The sequence below is a fragment of the Anabrus simplex genome, chromosome 1 (genome assembly GCF_040414725.1).
Source record: "Anabrus simplex isolate iqAnaSimp1 chromosome 1, ASM4041472v1, whole genome shotgun sequence".
Taxonomy (NCBI): Eukaryota; Metazoa; Arthropoda; class Insecta; order Orthoptera; family Tettigoniidae; genus Anabrus; species Anabrus simplex.
The window spans coordinates 1,226,210,812-1,226,227,740 of record NC_090265.1 but is presented as its reverse complement, the minus strand read 5'-3'; the positions used below and the strand labels follow the sequence as shown (position 1 = coordinate 1,226,227,740).

Sequence of the window (16,929 nt, the reverse complement as noted above, 5' to 3'; positions counted from 1 at the left end):
TATTACTCTTTTGTTGTATCTGTTCTGGGTTAACCTGTAAAATAGTTCTAGTTTTTTAATTCTTGCCCTATTCGCCTCTTTATCCAATACGTTAGGTTCCATCCATTCCCCTAGATATTTAAATTTCTCAGCTCTTTTTACAGTCCCATGCTTCACTTCTAAGTGTCTCTCCCCTTGATGTCCATATTCCATGTATTCCGTCTTCTCATATGAGACATTGAGACCAGTTTCCTCAGTGAACTCATATAGAGTACTCAGCATAATTTGGGCATTTTCTCAGTTGTGAGCCAAGAGGGCAAGATCATCTGCGAAAGCCAAACACTTAATTTCTAAGTTCTGACCTTTCCTCCCTAAATGTATTCCCCGATTCCTTCCACTTTCAAGGCTTTTTCGCAGGTTCTAATGACTTTTTTTAGAACAATGTCAAAGAGAATTTGTGATGGGAAGTCCCCTTGTCTGACTCCGGTTTTTATTTTCAAATGGTAGAACCTGTATACTAGTTTTTCAACTTATGTAACATAATTGTCAATACGGATCCAAAATGAAATTTAATTCATGTCCAGCATTTACAGATGATTTTGGCATGCTTTCAAAAACCTGCAAAAAGCAGCAATAAAAGTCAATCTCTTGGAAGAAATAACCAAAAGAACAGATTTAAGAATTTCTGTAGGAAAAAAAAAACAAATTTATGACAAATATAAAAAATGCTGGCCGCCTCTGTGGTGTAGTGGTTAGCGTGATTAGCTGCCACCCCCTGAGGCCCGGGTTCGATTCCCGGCTCTGCCACGAAAATTTGAAAAGTGGTATGAGGGCTGGAACGGGGTCCACTCAGCCTCGGGAGGTCAACTGAGTAGAGGTGGGTTCGATTCCCACCTCAGCCATCCTGGAAGTGGTTTTCCGTGGTTTACCACTTCTCCTCCAGGCGAATGCCGGGATGGTACCTAACATACGGCCACGGCCGCTTCCTTCCCTCTTCCTTGCCTATCCCTTCCAATCTTCCCATCCCTCCACAAGGCCCCTGTTCAGCATAGCAGGTGAGGCCGCCTGGGCGAGGTACTGGTCATTCTCCCCAGTTGTATCCCCGACCAAGTGTCTGAAGCTCCAGGACACTGCCCTTGAGGTGGTAGAGGTGGGATCCCTCGCTGTGTCCGAGGGAAAAGCCAACCCTGGAGGGTAAACAGATGATGATGATGATGATGATGATGATGATGATATAAAAAGTGCTGCAGAATTTCTAATAACATATATTGGTCGAGAAAGGAAGGTAAAGGCATTCCGATATTTCGGAGTAACAATTCAAGAAAATGGTTTGGTAAAGTACACTGTAGAAGAAGGGATGCACAAAATGGAAGGAGCATACGGTATAACGAGGAATATCTATAACAAAACGTGTTTATCTAAAAACCTCAAAATACAACACTGCAACACAGTAGTCATAGCGGAATATCTACGCGCGAGTGGAAGTCTAGTAGTGAATTGCAAGCTGACTAAATTAGAAGTACTAGAAATAAATATTATATGGAAAATACTAGGTCCACTGAGAACTACAGAACTCTGGAAATCAAGAAGTAATGATGACATATACCGGAACATAAAACATAACAGAAACAATGCAGAAAAGGCTTATTAATATTTTTTGGACAATTATACAGAATGGATGACAACAGGTTAATCAAGCAAACAGAGAGAGAAAAAGAGATTTTTTACAAATAAAGTGTTAAAAATGGAAGGATTTCAAAGTTGGGATGGAAAAAAAAAACTGGTTCAAAATGGTCCCAGTGGAGGAAAAGTAGATATAGTGAGCAGATGAAGCATCATTGGAGGAATAAGTAGGAATAACAAAGAATGAAGTACTGAAATTTTTACGTGGTTCCTAGAAGACCCTAACGGAGGAAGAAAGTAATAATAATAATAATAATAATAATAATAATAATAATAATAATAATAATAATAATAATAATAATAATAATAATAATTGTACCGGGTGATACACCTCTACGCCGCACATTCGAATGTTCTGCCTTAAAGTACTCCTCTACAGGAGAAACAGTGAACTTAAAACTGGATCTACTTAAACCTTTCCTCTGAAGATGTCACTGTGAATTTCGTCGTGTTTTGTTTACTATTTATCAAGAAGTTTGGACATTATCTCATAGATGTCACTGCCTAAAAACTGTGATCATGCACCCTGGTGCGAAGTGAAGGAACTTTCTTGAAGAAATTTTGTACTCATAAGTTTTTGTCCTTACTAAATTTCGTTCTTTCATTTGTGGTTTGGCAATATTAATCTTTCTTTCCGCCAGTTTTGAACTTAGCCAATCCAGAATTTCTGTAATTAAATTTTGACCAATCGTGTCTTTCTTCTTCGATTTTGATGTGTAACTTTAAGCTACCCAATAAAAGCCTGTGGGTGTGTCTTAATTATTCATGAAAGGTCTCGAACCTTCCCCGAGGGTATAAAAACTGCTGATTTTCTTGTCTCTCGGCCACTTCATCAACATCTAACCTAGTGTATGGACTTGTAGCAGGAGGCGGGAAGCGCCTCTTCCATCAGGCAGCAGTTCTTCAGTAAGGTAATGGTCGCTTAACATCTTAATTTCTTGCTAGCTCAGCAGTTTAACCCGCGGGAAAGGTCCGAAACCTTTACCATGTAACCCATCTTTACAAATATGTAAATTTCTACCAGTTTATGTAAAAACTTAAGTAAATTTGTAACGGTAATTCGGGGATAAAGAGTCATTTACCCTCTCGAGCTCCCCTTCATATTGGTTTGAGGTGACTACGTTTTGGTAACCGATTTTCTTCCTTTCCTCAATGTTTTAAATTTTTCCTTATACGAGTCACCTCCATAGTTTGGGAATAGCCCCTGTTTCATCGGCCTAGTGCCTTTTAGGTTTTAAAATGTGTATTTAGGAATGCAAGTCTACGCCTCCATTCTTTTTGGTATTCCGGGCCATTTACTTAACCTGTTATTTTCCTGTTAAGGCCCAGTAGAGTGGGTACAAGATACGCCCGTGTCATTGTTGTAAGTTGTGCCTTGATGGCAATCAATGGTAAAGTCTGATATTGCCTTGAATAGGCGTGAAAAACTGAGAGCGTGTTAGCTCTTTTGCAGTGTGTAATAGTGCCTCTGGGAGGCTTGAGGTTCGAAGTTGGGAGCAAGTTCTCCAGGTGTTAGGGGTTTTCGTTCTCTTTGAACAAATTGTGCTTTTGTAAAACTAGGGACTTGTTCCCAAAGTATGTTAAAAGTTGAAATCTTGGATTTTTCTAAACTGGGTACCATTGTTATCTCAACTAGTTAGAAGTTGTTAAGTTTTGTTGCTACTTGTTGTTTCTTTTAAAAGAGAGAAAAATATAACCTTGTTACAGTTTTAAATTAACTTTAATTTTGTAGTTAGACCCATTCACCCCGGCACCTTCTTTCACCTCTGCTGATCCACCAAACCACGGTAACAATAATAATAATTACGAGTTCAATTAGCATATGAAGTCATTTAAATTTGTCACCGTTCAGACTGCCTGCGCTTCATTCTATCTTAGTCATTCAGATGGGATACTAACCAGATCTCTATTGGGCAATGAATGGCCGAGTTTTAATTAAATTTCGTCGGGTAAACAGCAAATGTGTCACCAGAAATCTTTTAAATGCCGACACTGTAGGTCATGGAGTGGTGAATAGCCCTTTCTCGCCCTTCACAAATCCAGCTATATCGTCGGGTTTGAACCCATGATCTTGGGATCTGGAAGCCGACCCTCTACCACTGATTCACAGAAGAAGCTAACGCTGTCCTGATGACGACGAACGAGCTCATATTTAATTCGTGTCGTTGCACCTGCAAACCGGTACGTGAAATATTTCAGGTTAGAACTTTGGTCGGTAAGGTTCTGTTATTTAAGGTTCAATACTTTCCTTCTTAATCCTCTTACCGTCCAGGGTTGGTTTGTCCCTCGGACTCGGTAAGAGGATCCCACCTCTCCCACCTTTAGGTCGGTGAGACAACTGGGGAGGAGGACCAGTACGTCAACCAGGCGGCTTCACGTGCTATGCTGAATAGGGGCCTTGTGGGATGTTGGGAAGATTGGAAGGAATAGACAAGTAGAGGGAAGGAAGCGGCCATAGCCTCAAGTTAGGTACCATCCCAGCATTTGCCTGAAGGGGAAGTAGAAACCATAGAAAACGACTTCGAGGATGGCTGAATTGAACCCCTCTCTACTCAGTTGACCTTCCGAGGCTAAGTTGATCCCGTTCCAGTTCTCGTACCGCTTTTCAAATTACGTGGCAGAGCCGGAAATCGAACCCGGGCGTCCGGTGGAGGCAGTTAATCACACTAACCACTACACCGCAGAGGCGGACTAGATTCAATACTGTGAGAGTAATTTCAAAGAATTCTCGCTGTTATGTGCTGCGGGTCAGTATTGCTCCCACCACATTTTCAAGTACCGGTTTTCGCAGGCGCAACAACGATACAGTTCAATAACGCTCGTAAATGTAATGCCTAACTCAGTTACTTTGGTAGAGAGTTCATAATACAAAGGTTAGTAACACTAGTCATGAAGAGGCGGGGAAACTCACTGTGTTGATCGCGTGAAGGAGAAGTGGGAAACCATGGAAAACCACTTCGGTGATGGCTGAATTGAACCTCCCTCTACTCAGTTGACCTCCCGAGGCTAAGTTGATCCCGTTCCAGTTCCCGTACCACTTTTCAAATGACGTGGAAGAGCCGGGAATCGAACCCGAGCGTCCGGGGTTGGCAGCTAATCACACTAACCACTACACTAGACTGAAGTCTGCCAAGATTGGCTGTTAGTAGTGATCATTGTTTTAAAGGGAAATAATGTGATATAATCATTCATATGTCTAGACGAAACTATGGAAGCAGTTAGAAACTTCAACGAATGAAGGAGTCCACAAAACAAAGAGAAAGAGTCACGAAGGGCGTGGAAATGAAAGACTTTCCTGACATCGCACATGTAATGTTGTTGTTTGAGTCATCAGTCCATAGACTGGTTTGATGCAGCCCTCCATGCCACCATATCCTGTGCTAACCTTTTCATTTCTACGTAAGTTCTGCATCCTACATCTGCTCTAATCTGCTTGTCATATTCATACCTTGGTCTACTCCTAATGTTCTTACCACCTACACTTCCTTCAAAAACCAACTGCACAAGTCCTGGGTGCCTTCAGATGTGTCCTAAAATTCTATCTCTTCTTGTCAAATTTCGCCAAATCAACCTCCTCTCATCAATTCGATTCAGTATCTCTTCATTCGTCATTCGATCTATCCATCTCACCTTCAGCATTCTTCTGTAACACCACATTTCAAAAGCTTCTATTCTCTTTCTTTTTGAGCTAGTTATCGTCCATGTTTCACTTCCATACAATGCCACGCTCCACACGAAAGTCTTCAAAAACATCTTTCTAACTTCTATATCAATGTTTGAAGTGAGCAAATTTATTTTATTAAGAAAGCTCTTCCTTGCTTGTGCTAGTCTGCATTTTATGTCCTCCTTATTCTGCCATCGTTAGTTATTTTACTACCCAAGTAACAATATTCATCTATTTCCTTTAAGACTTCATTTCCTAATCTAATATTTCCTGCATCACCTGCCATCGTTCGACTGCACGCCATTACTTTTGTTTTGGACTGATTTATTTTCATCTTGTACTCTTTACCCAAGATATCGTCCATACCATTCAGCAGTTTCTCAAGATCTTCTGCAGTCTCAGATAAAATAACAATATCATCAGCAAATCTCAAGGATTTGATTTCCTCTCCTTGGATTGTGATACCCTTTCCAAATTCTTCTTTGATTTCCTTTCCTGTCTGTTCTATGTAAACATTGAAAAGGAGGGTGGCCAAACTGCAACCTTGCCTCACTCCTTTCTGGATTGCTGCTTGTTTTTTCAAAGCCCTCGATTCTTATCGCTGCAGACTGACTTTTATACAGATTGTAGATCGTTCTTCGTACTCGGTATCTGATCCTAATCACCTTCAGAATCGCAAATAGCTTGGTCCAATCAACATTATCGAATGCCTTTTCTAGATCTACGAATGCCATGTACGTGGGCTTGTCCTTCTTGATTCGATCCTCTAAGATCAGACGTAAAGTCAGGATTGCTTCACGTGTTCCTACATTTCTTCTGAAGCCAAATTGATCTTCTCCCAACTCAGCTTCAACTTGTTTTTCCATTCTTCTGTAAATAATACGTGTTAAAACTTTGCAGGCATGAAATACTAAACTAATGGTGCGGTAGTTTTCACACCTGTCAGCCCCGGCTTTCTTGGGAATAGGTATAACAACATTCTGCCGAAAATCGGATGGGACTTCTCCTGTCTCATACATCTTACACACTAAATGGAATAACCTTGCCATGCTGCTTTCTCGTAAGGCAGTCAGTAATTCAGAAGGAATGTCATCAATTCCAGGTGCCTTGTTCCTATTTAGGTCTCTCACAGCTCTGTCAAACTCTGACCTTAAAATTGAGTCTCCCATTTCATCAGCATCAACAGCCCCTTCTTGTTCCAGAACCAAATTATCTACATCTTTACCTTGATCCAACTGTTGGATATGTTCTTGCCATCTTTCTGCTTTGTCTTCTTTCCATAGAATTGGCTTTCCATCTGACCTCTTAATATTCATACACCTAGATTTCTTTTGTCCAAACGTTTCCTTGATTTTCCTGTATGCAGCATCTACCTTTCCCAGGACCATACAACCTTAGACATCCTTGCACTTCCTTCAGCCATTCTTCCTTAGCTACCTTGCACTTTCTATCCACTTGATTAATCGCCTGTATTCTTTTCTGTCCTCTTCATTTCTAGCATTCTTGTATTTTCGTCGTTCATCAATCAGGTCTAGTATCTCCTGAGTTATCCACTGATTCTTAGTTGATCTTTTCTTCCTTCCTAATATCTCTTCAGCAGCTCTACCAACTTCATTTTTCATGACTATCCACTCTTCCTCTCTTGTGTTTCCTTCAGTCTTTTCATTTAGCCCTTGTGCCCTGTGTTCCCTGAAACAACCCCTCACACTCTTTTCTTTCAACTTGTCTAGATCTCATATTTTTGCATTATTTCCTTTCTTCAATTTCTTCAACTTCAGATGGCATTTCATTACCAAGTTGTGGTCAGGGTCCAGTTCTGCTCCTGGGAAAGTTTTGCAATCCAACACCTGGTTTCTGAATCTCTGCCTAATCATAATGAAGTCTATTTGATACCTTCCAGTGTCTCCAGGTCTAGTCCACGGATACAACCGTCGTTTGTGGTGTTTGAACCAAGTATTGGCAAGGACTAAATTATGATCAGTGCAGAATTCAACCACCCGAGTTCCTCTTTCGTTCCTTTGTCCCAATCCGAATTCTCCTAATGTATTACCTTCTCCTCCTTGGCCTACCACTGCATTCCAGTCTCTCATCACAATTAGATTCTCGTCACATTTTACATATTGTATTAAATATCTCTTCTTCAGATATTCTTTCGATTTCCTCATCATCCGCTGAACTAGTAGGCATATAGACCTGCACTATTGTGGTGGGCATTGGTTTGATGTCTATCTTGACGATAATAATTCTTTCACTATGCTGGTCATAGTAGCTTACCCGCTGCCCTATTTTCTTATCCGTTATGAAACCAACTCCTGCATTTCACCTGTTTGATTTCGTGTTGATAATTCGGTAGTCGCCTGACCAAAATCCTGTTCTTCCTGTCAACGTACTTCACTTATACCAACTACATCTAACTTTAGTCTATCCATCTCCCTTTTCAGATTCTCTAAGCTACCACAACGATTCAAACTTCTAACATTCAACGCTCCGACTCGCAGAATGTCAGTATCCATCTTCCTGATGATTGCCCCCTCTCGTGTAGTCCCCACCCGGAGATCCGAATGGGGGACTAGTTTACCTCCGGAATATTTTACCCCGGAGGAAGCCATCATCAGTACATCATTCATACATAGAGAGCTGCATGTCCTCGGGAGTTAGTTACGGCTGTAGTTTCCCGTTGCTTTCAGCCGTGTAGCAGCATCAACACAGCTAAGCCATGTTGAGTATTATTACAAGGCCATATCAGTCAATCATCTAGACTGCCGCCATTGCAACTTCCGAAAGGCTGCTACCCCTCTTTCGATGAACCATTCGTTAGTCTGGTCTCTCAACAAATACCCATCCGATATGGCTGCACCTGCGGCTCGGCTATCTGCGTCATTGGGACACGCAAGCCTCCCCACCGCGGCTAGGCCACATGGTTCATAGAGGAGGCGCACATGTAATATCGCCGAGGAAAGATGGAAACAAGAATTGATGGAGTTTGGATAGGAATGATGAAACCGTGGAGCCTTGTACAAGTAACTTGAAGTACATCCAGAACCAGATGGTGACGCCGTGGTCATCAAACCATGCTCGGAAGTTTAGAGCTCCTAAGTGACCTAGATGTTTGTCTTGGCGAGATCTAGTGCTTACAACGCACAATGTCTTCTATTATAGGATAGAAATAATGTTACTTTAATTGACCTATCTAGGCCAAAGTCCGGCTCCATGGCTAAATGGTTAGCGTGTTGGACTTTGGTCACAGGGGTCCCGGGTTCGATTCCCGGCAGGGTCGGTATTTTAACCATCATTGGTTAATTCCGCTGGCACAGGGGCTGGGTGTATGTGTCGTCTTCATCATTATTTCATCCTCAACACGACGCGCAGGTTGACTACGGGTGTCAATTCAAAACGACCTGCATCTGGCGAGCCGAACTTGTCCTCGGACACTCCCGGCACAAAAAGCCATACGTCATTTAATTTTTTACTAGGCTACAGTAACTACAGAAACCCACGCGACGAACCATATACTAATATTAAGAAGAAGACGAAGAAAAGGAAGAAGATTACCAAAGCCCATGGTGCAAGACCCCCGATGGGCCATGGCCTACCAAGCGACCGCTGCTCAGCCCGAAGGCCTGCATATTATGAGGTGTCGTGTGGTCTGTACGACGAATCCTCCCAGCCATAATTATTAGCATTCTAGACCGGGGCCGCCATCTCACCGTCAGATAGTTCCTCAACTGTAATCACATAGACTGAATCGACCTCCAACGAGCCCTCAGACCAGGTAAAAATTTCTGTTATGGTCAGGAATCTAACCCGGGGGCTCCGAGTGAGAGGCAGGCACGCTACCCGTACACCACGGGTCCATAATAATAATAATAATAATAATAATAATAATAATAATAATAATAATAATAATAATAATAATAATAATAATAATAATAATAATAATAAATTTTAGTGGCATTCGGGGGGAGGGTTTCTGATGCAATTATTTCGAGTTGACACCAAGGACGAGCTGTGCGTCTGTGAGAATGAATTCTGATGTTGAAGTCCTGATCAAGAGGAAATAAGCAATGAATGTTTAAGTCTCCAAACGGACGGGAATGGATCGCTTGGATCAACGGCCAGTGTGCTAACCGGTTAGCCACGGAGTCGGTCATGATCCAAGTGAAGATCTCTGATCTTGTAGGGCATCGACCCCGAGGCTCCGAGAAAGAGATAGGCTCACTACCTGTAGAGCGCCCATCCTGACAAATAAATAAATAATAAATAATCCTAAATCCTCACAGTAATGCAGAGTTAGTACCAATTGAAGGATTTTGAAGGCCATACTTGGTCCTTTAGGTTGTCTTTTCTTGTGGTGAATATTTTCTTATCATGTGTTACAGGGTTTATCCTGGGTTTTGAGGCACGAATACAGCCTGTGGTGTGAGCCCATGCAGTACACATATTCACCACGAGAACTTGAGGTAATATATTGTGCAAATATTTTAGGTTATTTATGAAATGAATAGACTACATGTAATTTATCTTAAGTATATATAACATTGTACATCTTGATGCTGTGTGTCGTTGAATAGGGTATATACCATTGATTTCTCATTTATATTAACCATATGCATTTTTCATATTCACATGTAAGACAGAATGCGTTTAATTAATCGAAGTCTCTCAGTTGTCCATAATAAATCAAATGCATTCTTATTGGGCTGTTCTTACTTGAATAATGTTTGATTAGCAAGTGGATGAAGGCGGGAAACAGGAAACTACTCAGCAATTACTTTCTGAGTATGACATCGTACAGCAGCGCTGAAAAGAATTGCATTTAATTGGTGAGATGGTGCTTATGGGTGACGATTCTACTGCTCTTAATGTTGTTACCGTTGCTTCGCGTATCAATTTGGTCGTGGTAGGATGGTGGTGATTGTTTCAAGGGAAGTACAGCTACGTACGAACCCCTCCTACCTCTAATAATCTGAGGAAGACATGTAAAATGTACTGACACTACCGAGAATACCAACAGGGCTACGAGGAGTGTGGATATGAAAGGCCCCCTAGACCTCACAAATCTCATACCTTCAGGGTCAGAAGAGAATTAAAGGTATAAAAGGGGCATCAAATACGAAATTTAAAGCAAGGTGGCTGAAACACGTAAGTAGAAGAAATATCCGACTCAGCGCGAAGCTCTGAGTTTGCCAACCACAGCTGTGAATTTATTATTATTATTATTATTATTATTATTATTATTATTATTATTATTATTATTATTATTATTATTATTATTATTATTATTTTGCTAGTTGCTTTACGTCGCACTGACACAGATAGGTCTTATGGCGACGATGGGACAGGAAGGGGCTAGGAGGGGAAAGGAAGTGATCGTGGCCTTAATTAAGGTACAGCCCCAGCATTTGCCTAGTGTGAAAATGGGAAAGCACGGAAAACCATCTTCAGGGCTGCTGAACAGTGGGGTTCGAACCCACTATCTCCCGAATACTGGACACTGGCCACACTTAAGCGACTGCAGCTATCGAGCTCGGTAGCTGTGAAATTAAGAACCGTGGGGTTGCCCCTATTAAAATGCTGGGGCTGCATCTTAATTAAGGCCATGGACGCGTCCTCCCAACTCTTAGCCATTTCTTATCGTATCGTCGACGTAGGACCTTCCTGTGTCGGCGCGACGTAAAACCAAATTTAAAGAAAAGGCCCTTTCCTGCAGGCAGAAGATACCATACACGTGTTCTACAACCACAAATATCAGTGGGGAAGGGGGTGTGGGCATTATTTGATCTCAGGGTATCCCATTAAAGGTAGTCTATGTAACAGTTTTGACTGAACTTGGGTTGGGGTAGTAGGATAGAGGCGGCATAGGAGGGAGATTACGTACATTGAAAGCTCCCTTAGCAGACATTTCATTATAACGCAAGAAGAACTTCTCTCTTGAGGATATTCTTAGTTACGAAGACGGACAAAGACTTCCAGTCCTATACGCATTAAACCTCCCAACACAAGTTACACAGTATCACACTTTATTCACTACGGTCAATTTTATAACATATTATGGAGTGTTACTTTCATATTTTGAGAACAACCGTATCAAAAAGTACCACCAGGGCCAAATGCATTATTTTTTTCCAATACAGCACTACCTTGAAGATTAAACAGGTAGCATTGTAGTGCGAGGGTTTCTCTCTATCGAAGCTTTTTCTTCCTACTCGACTTTTTCATTGCTGAGGGTTCGTGAACACATGACTTAATTGTCAAATGTAAACTGCGCTTCTCCATTCTCTCTTTAAGACAGCCCCATAAGAAATAATTCGTTGATGTCAAGTCTGATGATTATGTAGGCCAAATGTTTTCGGAGATGAGATGGACTCACCGTAGGTGTGGCCTATAGGGCCATCCTGCACGAAGTGCACCTGTGAAAGTTCGATGTCATTTAATTGCTCCACAAAAGCAATGAAAATGTCCTGGTAAATAGCCGTGTTCACAGTGCTTTCAAAGATAATTTCCAATAATTTATCAGGATGAAATAGTATACCACACGCCCTCCTTTGGCGGAGTTGTGGTTGTCCGCGGACCTCATGAGGGTTTCCTCATGCTCAAATCCTCGTGTTTTAAGAATTCAAATAGCCCGAGAGAATATCCAAGCTTCATCAGAAAATCATACCACTATCAAAATTCAAGGTTTCTTTTCACTAAATTGAGAACTCACTTGCAATAATGCATACGTTTCTCATGATCGGGTTATGTCAGCTGGCATACAGGTGTCATTATATACGGCCTGATTTTTGCCTTTTTAAATGCTCACTGTCCGCCTCTGTGGTGTAGTGGTTAGTGAGATTAGCTGCCACCCCCGAATGTCGGGGTTCGATTCCCGGCTCTTCCACGAAATTTGAAAAGTGTTACGAGGGCTGGAACGGGGTCCACCTCAGCCATCCTGGTAGTGTTTTTCCGTGGTTTCCCGCTTCTCCTCCTTGCAAATGCCGGGATGGTACCTAACTTAAGGCCACGGCTGCTTCCTTCCCTCTTCCTCGAATCTCCCTTCCAATCTTTCCATCCCCACGCAAGGCCCCTGTTCAGCATAGCAGGTGAAGCCACCTGGGCGAGGTACTGGTCTTTCACCCCAGTTGTATCCTCCGACCAAGAGTATGAAGCTCCAGGACACTGCCGTTGAGGCGGTAGATGTGGGATCCCTCGCTGAGTCAGAGGAAAAAAGCAACCCTGGAGGGTAAACAGATTAAGAAGATGAACTGCTCACTGCCACATCAACACAGAGTAGCCAGTTTCCTGCGACAACCAGCACGATAATTTCCGAGGGGAGGGAATAAATCGCTCAGGGATATCTTCTGTAATCTGAGACACTCTGCAGAGTGGATTGTGCTCCCTTTCTCACTCACGAGGTGAACCCGCCAGGTGTAAAAACTCGATTTCCCAGAATCTTCGCCCAGCGAAAGAGGGGGTCTAATTTAGCGAAAACATGTTTAGCTTATCCTTTGCAACTCGGCTGTTTCCGAGAAAATGACGGCTGAAGTTACCGTTGTGTTTTACGTGTCTTCTAGAGAGTGTGAATTTGATCTGACGCGGTGGCGCAGCCGCTAGGGGTGCGGCTTTGAACTTTTGCACCACGTGTTCAAATTCCGATGATTTTATTTTCAATTTATCTACTTATGTCCATTCATGTCCGCCCCCGTGGTGTAGTAGTTAGTGTGATTAGCTGCCACCCCAGGAGGCCAGGGTTCGATTCCCGGCTCTGCCACGAAATTTGAAAACTGGTACGAGGGCTGGGACGGCGTCCACTCAGCCTCGGGAGGTCAAATGAGTAGAGGTGGGTTCGATTCCCACCTCAACCAACCTGGAAGTGGTTTTCCGTGGTTTCCCACTTCTCCTCCAGGCAAATGCCGAGATGGTACCTAACGTAAGGCCACGGCCACTTCCTTCCCTCTTCCTTGCCTATCCTTTCCAATCTTCCCATCCCCCATCCCCCTGTTCAGCGTAGCAGGTGAGGCCGCCCGTCCCAATGTCTCACGTTCCAGGACACTGCCCTTGAGGCGGTAGAGGTGGGATACATTGCTGAGTCCGAGAGAAAAAACAAACCCTGTAGGGTAAGCAGATTAAGAAAGAAAGAATATATATGGTATTTTTAAGAGATCACAATGTTTTCCAAGTTTATTATATTAAGGCTTCAGGGAGATAGGGCGCGTTTCTTGGATGATACCGATCATAGCAACATTCAAAACAAATTATTCACACCACGAGCATCGCACGAAGGCAGGTTTGCCACAGTTATATTTCTGGGTGGGAATGTCACTCGGCAAGATACGTTGTCAACATTAATGAAGATTTCACGAACTGGAAATGCATTTGCAACAAACCACACATAACGAATCATTTTTCCATAAACTTGTAGTTGTAATTGATATGACTCATTGCTTGGAATATTTTGCGTTGCGTCTAGTCGTGATATCCGTTTAACCGGGCGAGTTGGCCGTGCGGTTAGGAGTGCGCAGCTGTGAGCTCGCATCCGGGAGATAGTGGGTTCGAACCCCACTGTCGACAGCCCTGAAGATGGTTTTCTGTGGTTTCCCATTTTCACACCAGGCAAATACTGGGGCTGTACCTTAATTAAGGCCACGGCCGCTTCCTTCTCATTCCTAGGCCTTTCCTCTCCTATCGTCGCCATAAGACCTATCTGTGTTGGTGCGACGTAAAGCAACTAGCAAAAAGAACAAAAAAAAGGAAAGAAAAGAAACATGTATTCGCTTATTTCGATCCCTCTTCCTCTGAGCGAAATTTCTGGCAAAACGGCTTGTTACACTTGGTGGGTTCCCTTCGTCAGTAATGAACTTATTTCTTTCAGTTTCGTAGCAAGGTTTACAACGGCCATCTGGGCAGGAAAACCCTTATGTGGTAGAAATGGATTCAGTACACCAGTATTTTCTTTCAAACAGCACGCGCTGGTGGGGACTGTGTTAAGACAATGGCGTGCACAATTCGGCTTAATGAGCAGCGCTCCAGCTCAGGCAGGTAAAGGAGCAGATTATGCGTTCTGACGGAAGCAGCCTAGCAGCATTTTGCACGGCTCTCAGTTATAACTAGAGAAGGGGGGCGTGTCTAAACAGATGTAAAATTTAACAGTTCTATTGTGTCTAATATCTTGTTCTGCTCTGTGCGTTATATTCTGGTGAAGAAGTAAAATAGGTTTTCTTTCTTAATCCGTTTACTTTCCAGGGTTGGTTTTTCCCTCGGACTCAGTGAGGGATCCCACCTCTACCGCCTGTAGGGAAGTGTCCTGGAGCGTGAGACATTGGGTCGGGGGATACTACTGGGAAGTAGATCCAGTACCTCGCCCAGGCGGCCTCACCTGATATGCTGAACATGGGCCTTGTGAGGGGATGGAGAATCGGAAGGAATAGAGAAGGAAGAGGGAAGGAAGCGGCCGTGGCCGTAAGTTAGATACCATCCCGGCATTCGCCTGGAGAAGAAGTGGGAATGATGTAGATGTTGATTCCCAACTGACGAGCCTAACTTAGCACACGAGGGCGAAACGCAGGCAACCAAGAATGAGTTAGCTGGAAAATTTATAATGTCCAATAACGGACCATTTAAATTGGTATTATTAAGAAGTGGGAAACCACGGAAAACCACTTCGAGGAAGACAGAGGAGGGAAGCGAAACCCCCCTCTACTCAGGTGACCTCCCGAGGCTGAGTAGACCCCGTTCCAGCCCTCGTATCACTTTACAAATTTCGTGGCAGCGCCGGGAATCGAACCCGAGCCTCCAGGGGTGGCAGCTAACCCCTGCACCACAGAGGCGGGCACGTTAGTTTTATTGTACTTTATCCCCTGCCCTAAGTGTAGCCTAGCTCAGCGGTAAATAAGCGGTGGTTTCGTTCAGAAAGTGGGTCCTGAAAACATCCATCTAAAATTACCATAAGTTATCAATAGGACAAGATCTAAAATATACCTTCGTGAATGAAAACTCGTGAAATATGGAGTAGAATGGATTTATTGTTCAAAAACGTAAGGTTGTGAACGGACAAAAAATATGCCCAATAAAACAACACACAAAACAAAATTACATGAATATTTCAAAATAGTCACCCATTGACTGCGGGTCGCGGACCCGGTTAACGTAAATGTTGTGTACATGGAATACTAGAAGAAATGACTGTTTTACGACAGGGCAGAGTCCGATAAGTTAAACTGATATTGGCCGGGGGCTTCGATTCGTACCTTTCATTATCATGAGATTGCAATAAATAGATTCGCACGCAATGGCCTAGTTAAATTACTCCGAGCAATTCGGCACACAAGAAATAATACAAATCGGTCGTTTGGTACTGGCCATACATTTACCTCAAAATAACATATTATCTACTTACGGGAACCGACCCCGTATCAAGTGAACAGAAGGCAGAATGTCACATCGCAGAGATAGCCATTGAGCTAAAGGTTCCCTTTTGCACAACAAACTGACAACATCAATGCACAAGACATAAAAGAGATCAGAAGATACACACGTAACATATTACCTGAAAAAGAAGAGGTAAAAAATATTTCACTTGATATTGTAGCCCGAGCGGGCGTTGCTCACACGATCTCCGAGGTTCTAGTAGTCACCTGGCTGTGTCGTAACACACAGGCATACTGCCAGTCACACGTTTCCTACATGTAGTCAGCTGAATGCTCTGTTTTGTGGTCAGTCTATCGCATTCCGTACATTATACTGGGCTAACGGTATCGTGTGTACTACACACATTCGTTCGTGGGCTAGTCCCCCGCTTCACAAGTAACACAGCTACTTGCCAGGGTCGTCTCCAGCGGACAACTTTCACAGCTGTCTGGCCTCGTAAAATTATTATTCCTTCCAAGACATGGTCTGGGTGTACAGTCGCAGACCCTGTCAATTGCATTTAACTCAGCCCTCAGGCAGCATTTAAAATCTCAGGCCACACCAATATTCGGTATTTTGTCTCACTTCCACAAACATGTTTATCTACCTCTTCTTTAGCGAACCCAGGCTCCTACGGGGCTTAGATGCATTATAACAAAACATCCTATGAACACGGGCATTTGGCATGTCTACATTCAAACCTCGGTGCTAGCTCTTAAGTACATGATCAGCATTAAATTATATTAATTGGACCGTGATATGATTTGGTTCAGTATACACACTCCTAGTCCGCCTCTGTGGTGTAGTGGTTAGCGTGATTAGCTGCCACCCCCGGATGCCCGGGTTCGATTCCCGGCTCTGCCACGAAATTTGAAAAGTGGTACGAGGGCTGGAACGGGGTCCACTTAGCCTCGGGAGCTCAACTGATTAGAGGGGGGTTTCGCTTCCCTCCTCTGTCTTCCTCGAAGTGGTTTTCCGTGGTTTCCCACTTCTTCTCCAGGCGAATGCCGGGATGGTATCTAACTTAAGGCCACGGCCGCTTCCTTCCCTCTTCCTTGCCTATCCCTTCCAATCTTCCCATCCCTCCACAAGGCCCCTGTTCAGCATAGCAGGTGGGGCCGCCTGGGCGAGGTACTGGTCATACTCCCCAGTTGTATCCACCGACCAAGGGTCTGAAGCTCCAAGACGGTAGAGGTGGGATCCCTCGCTAAGTCGGA

The 16,929-nt window shown here is 43.3% G+C and overlaps 1 protein-coding gene across 1 annotated transcript in view; it reads left to right on the top strand.

Moving 5' to 3' along the window:
* Positions 1 to 16,929, top strand: part of LOC136858214 (very long chain fatty acid elongase 7) — a 156,701-nt gene that overhangs the window by 110,057 nt on the left and 29,715 nt on the right. Inside the window, exon 4 of the mRNA XM_067137598.2 lies at positions 9,706 to 9,786. Coding sequence (XP_066993699.1) covers positions 9,706 to 9,786 — 81 coding nt within the window. The remainder of the gene's footprint in view (positions 1 to 9,705; positions 9,787 to 16,929) is intronic.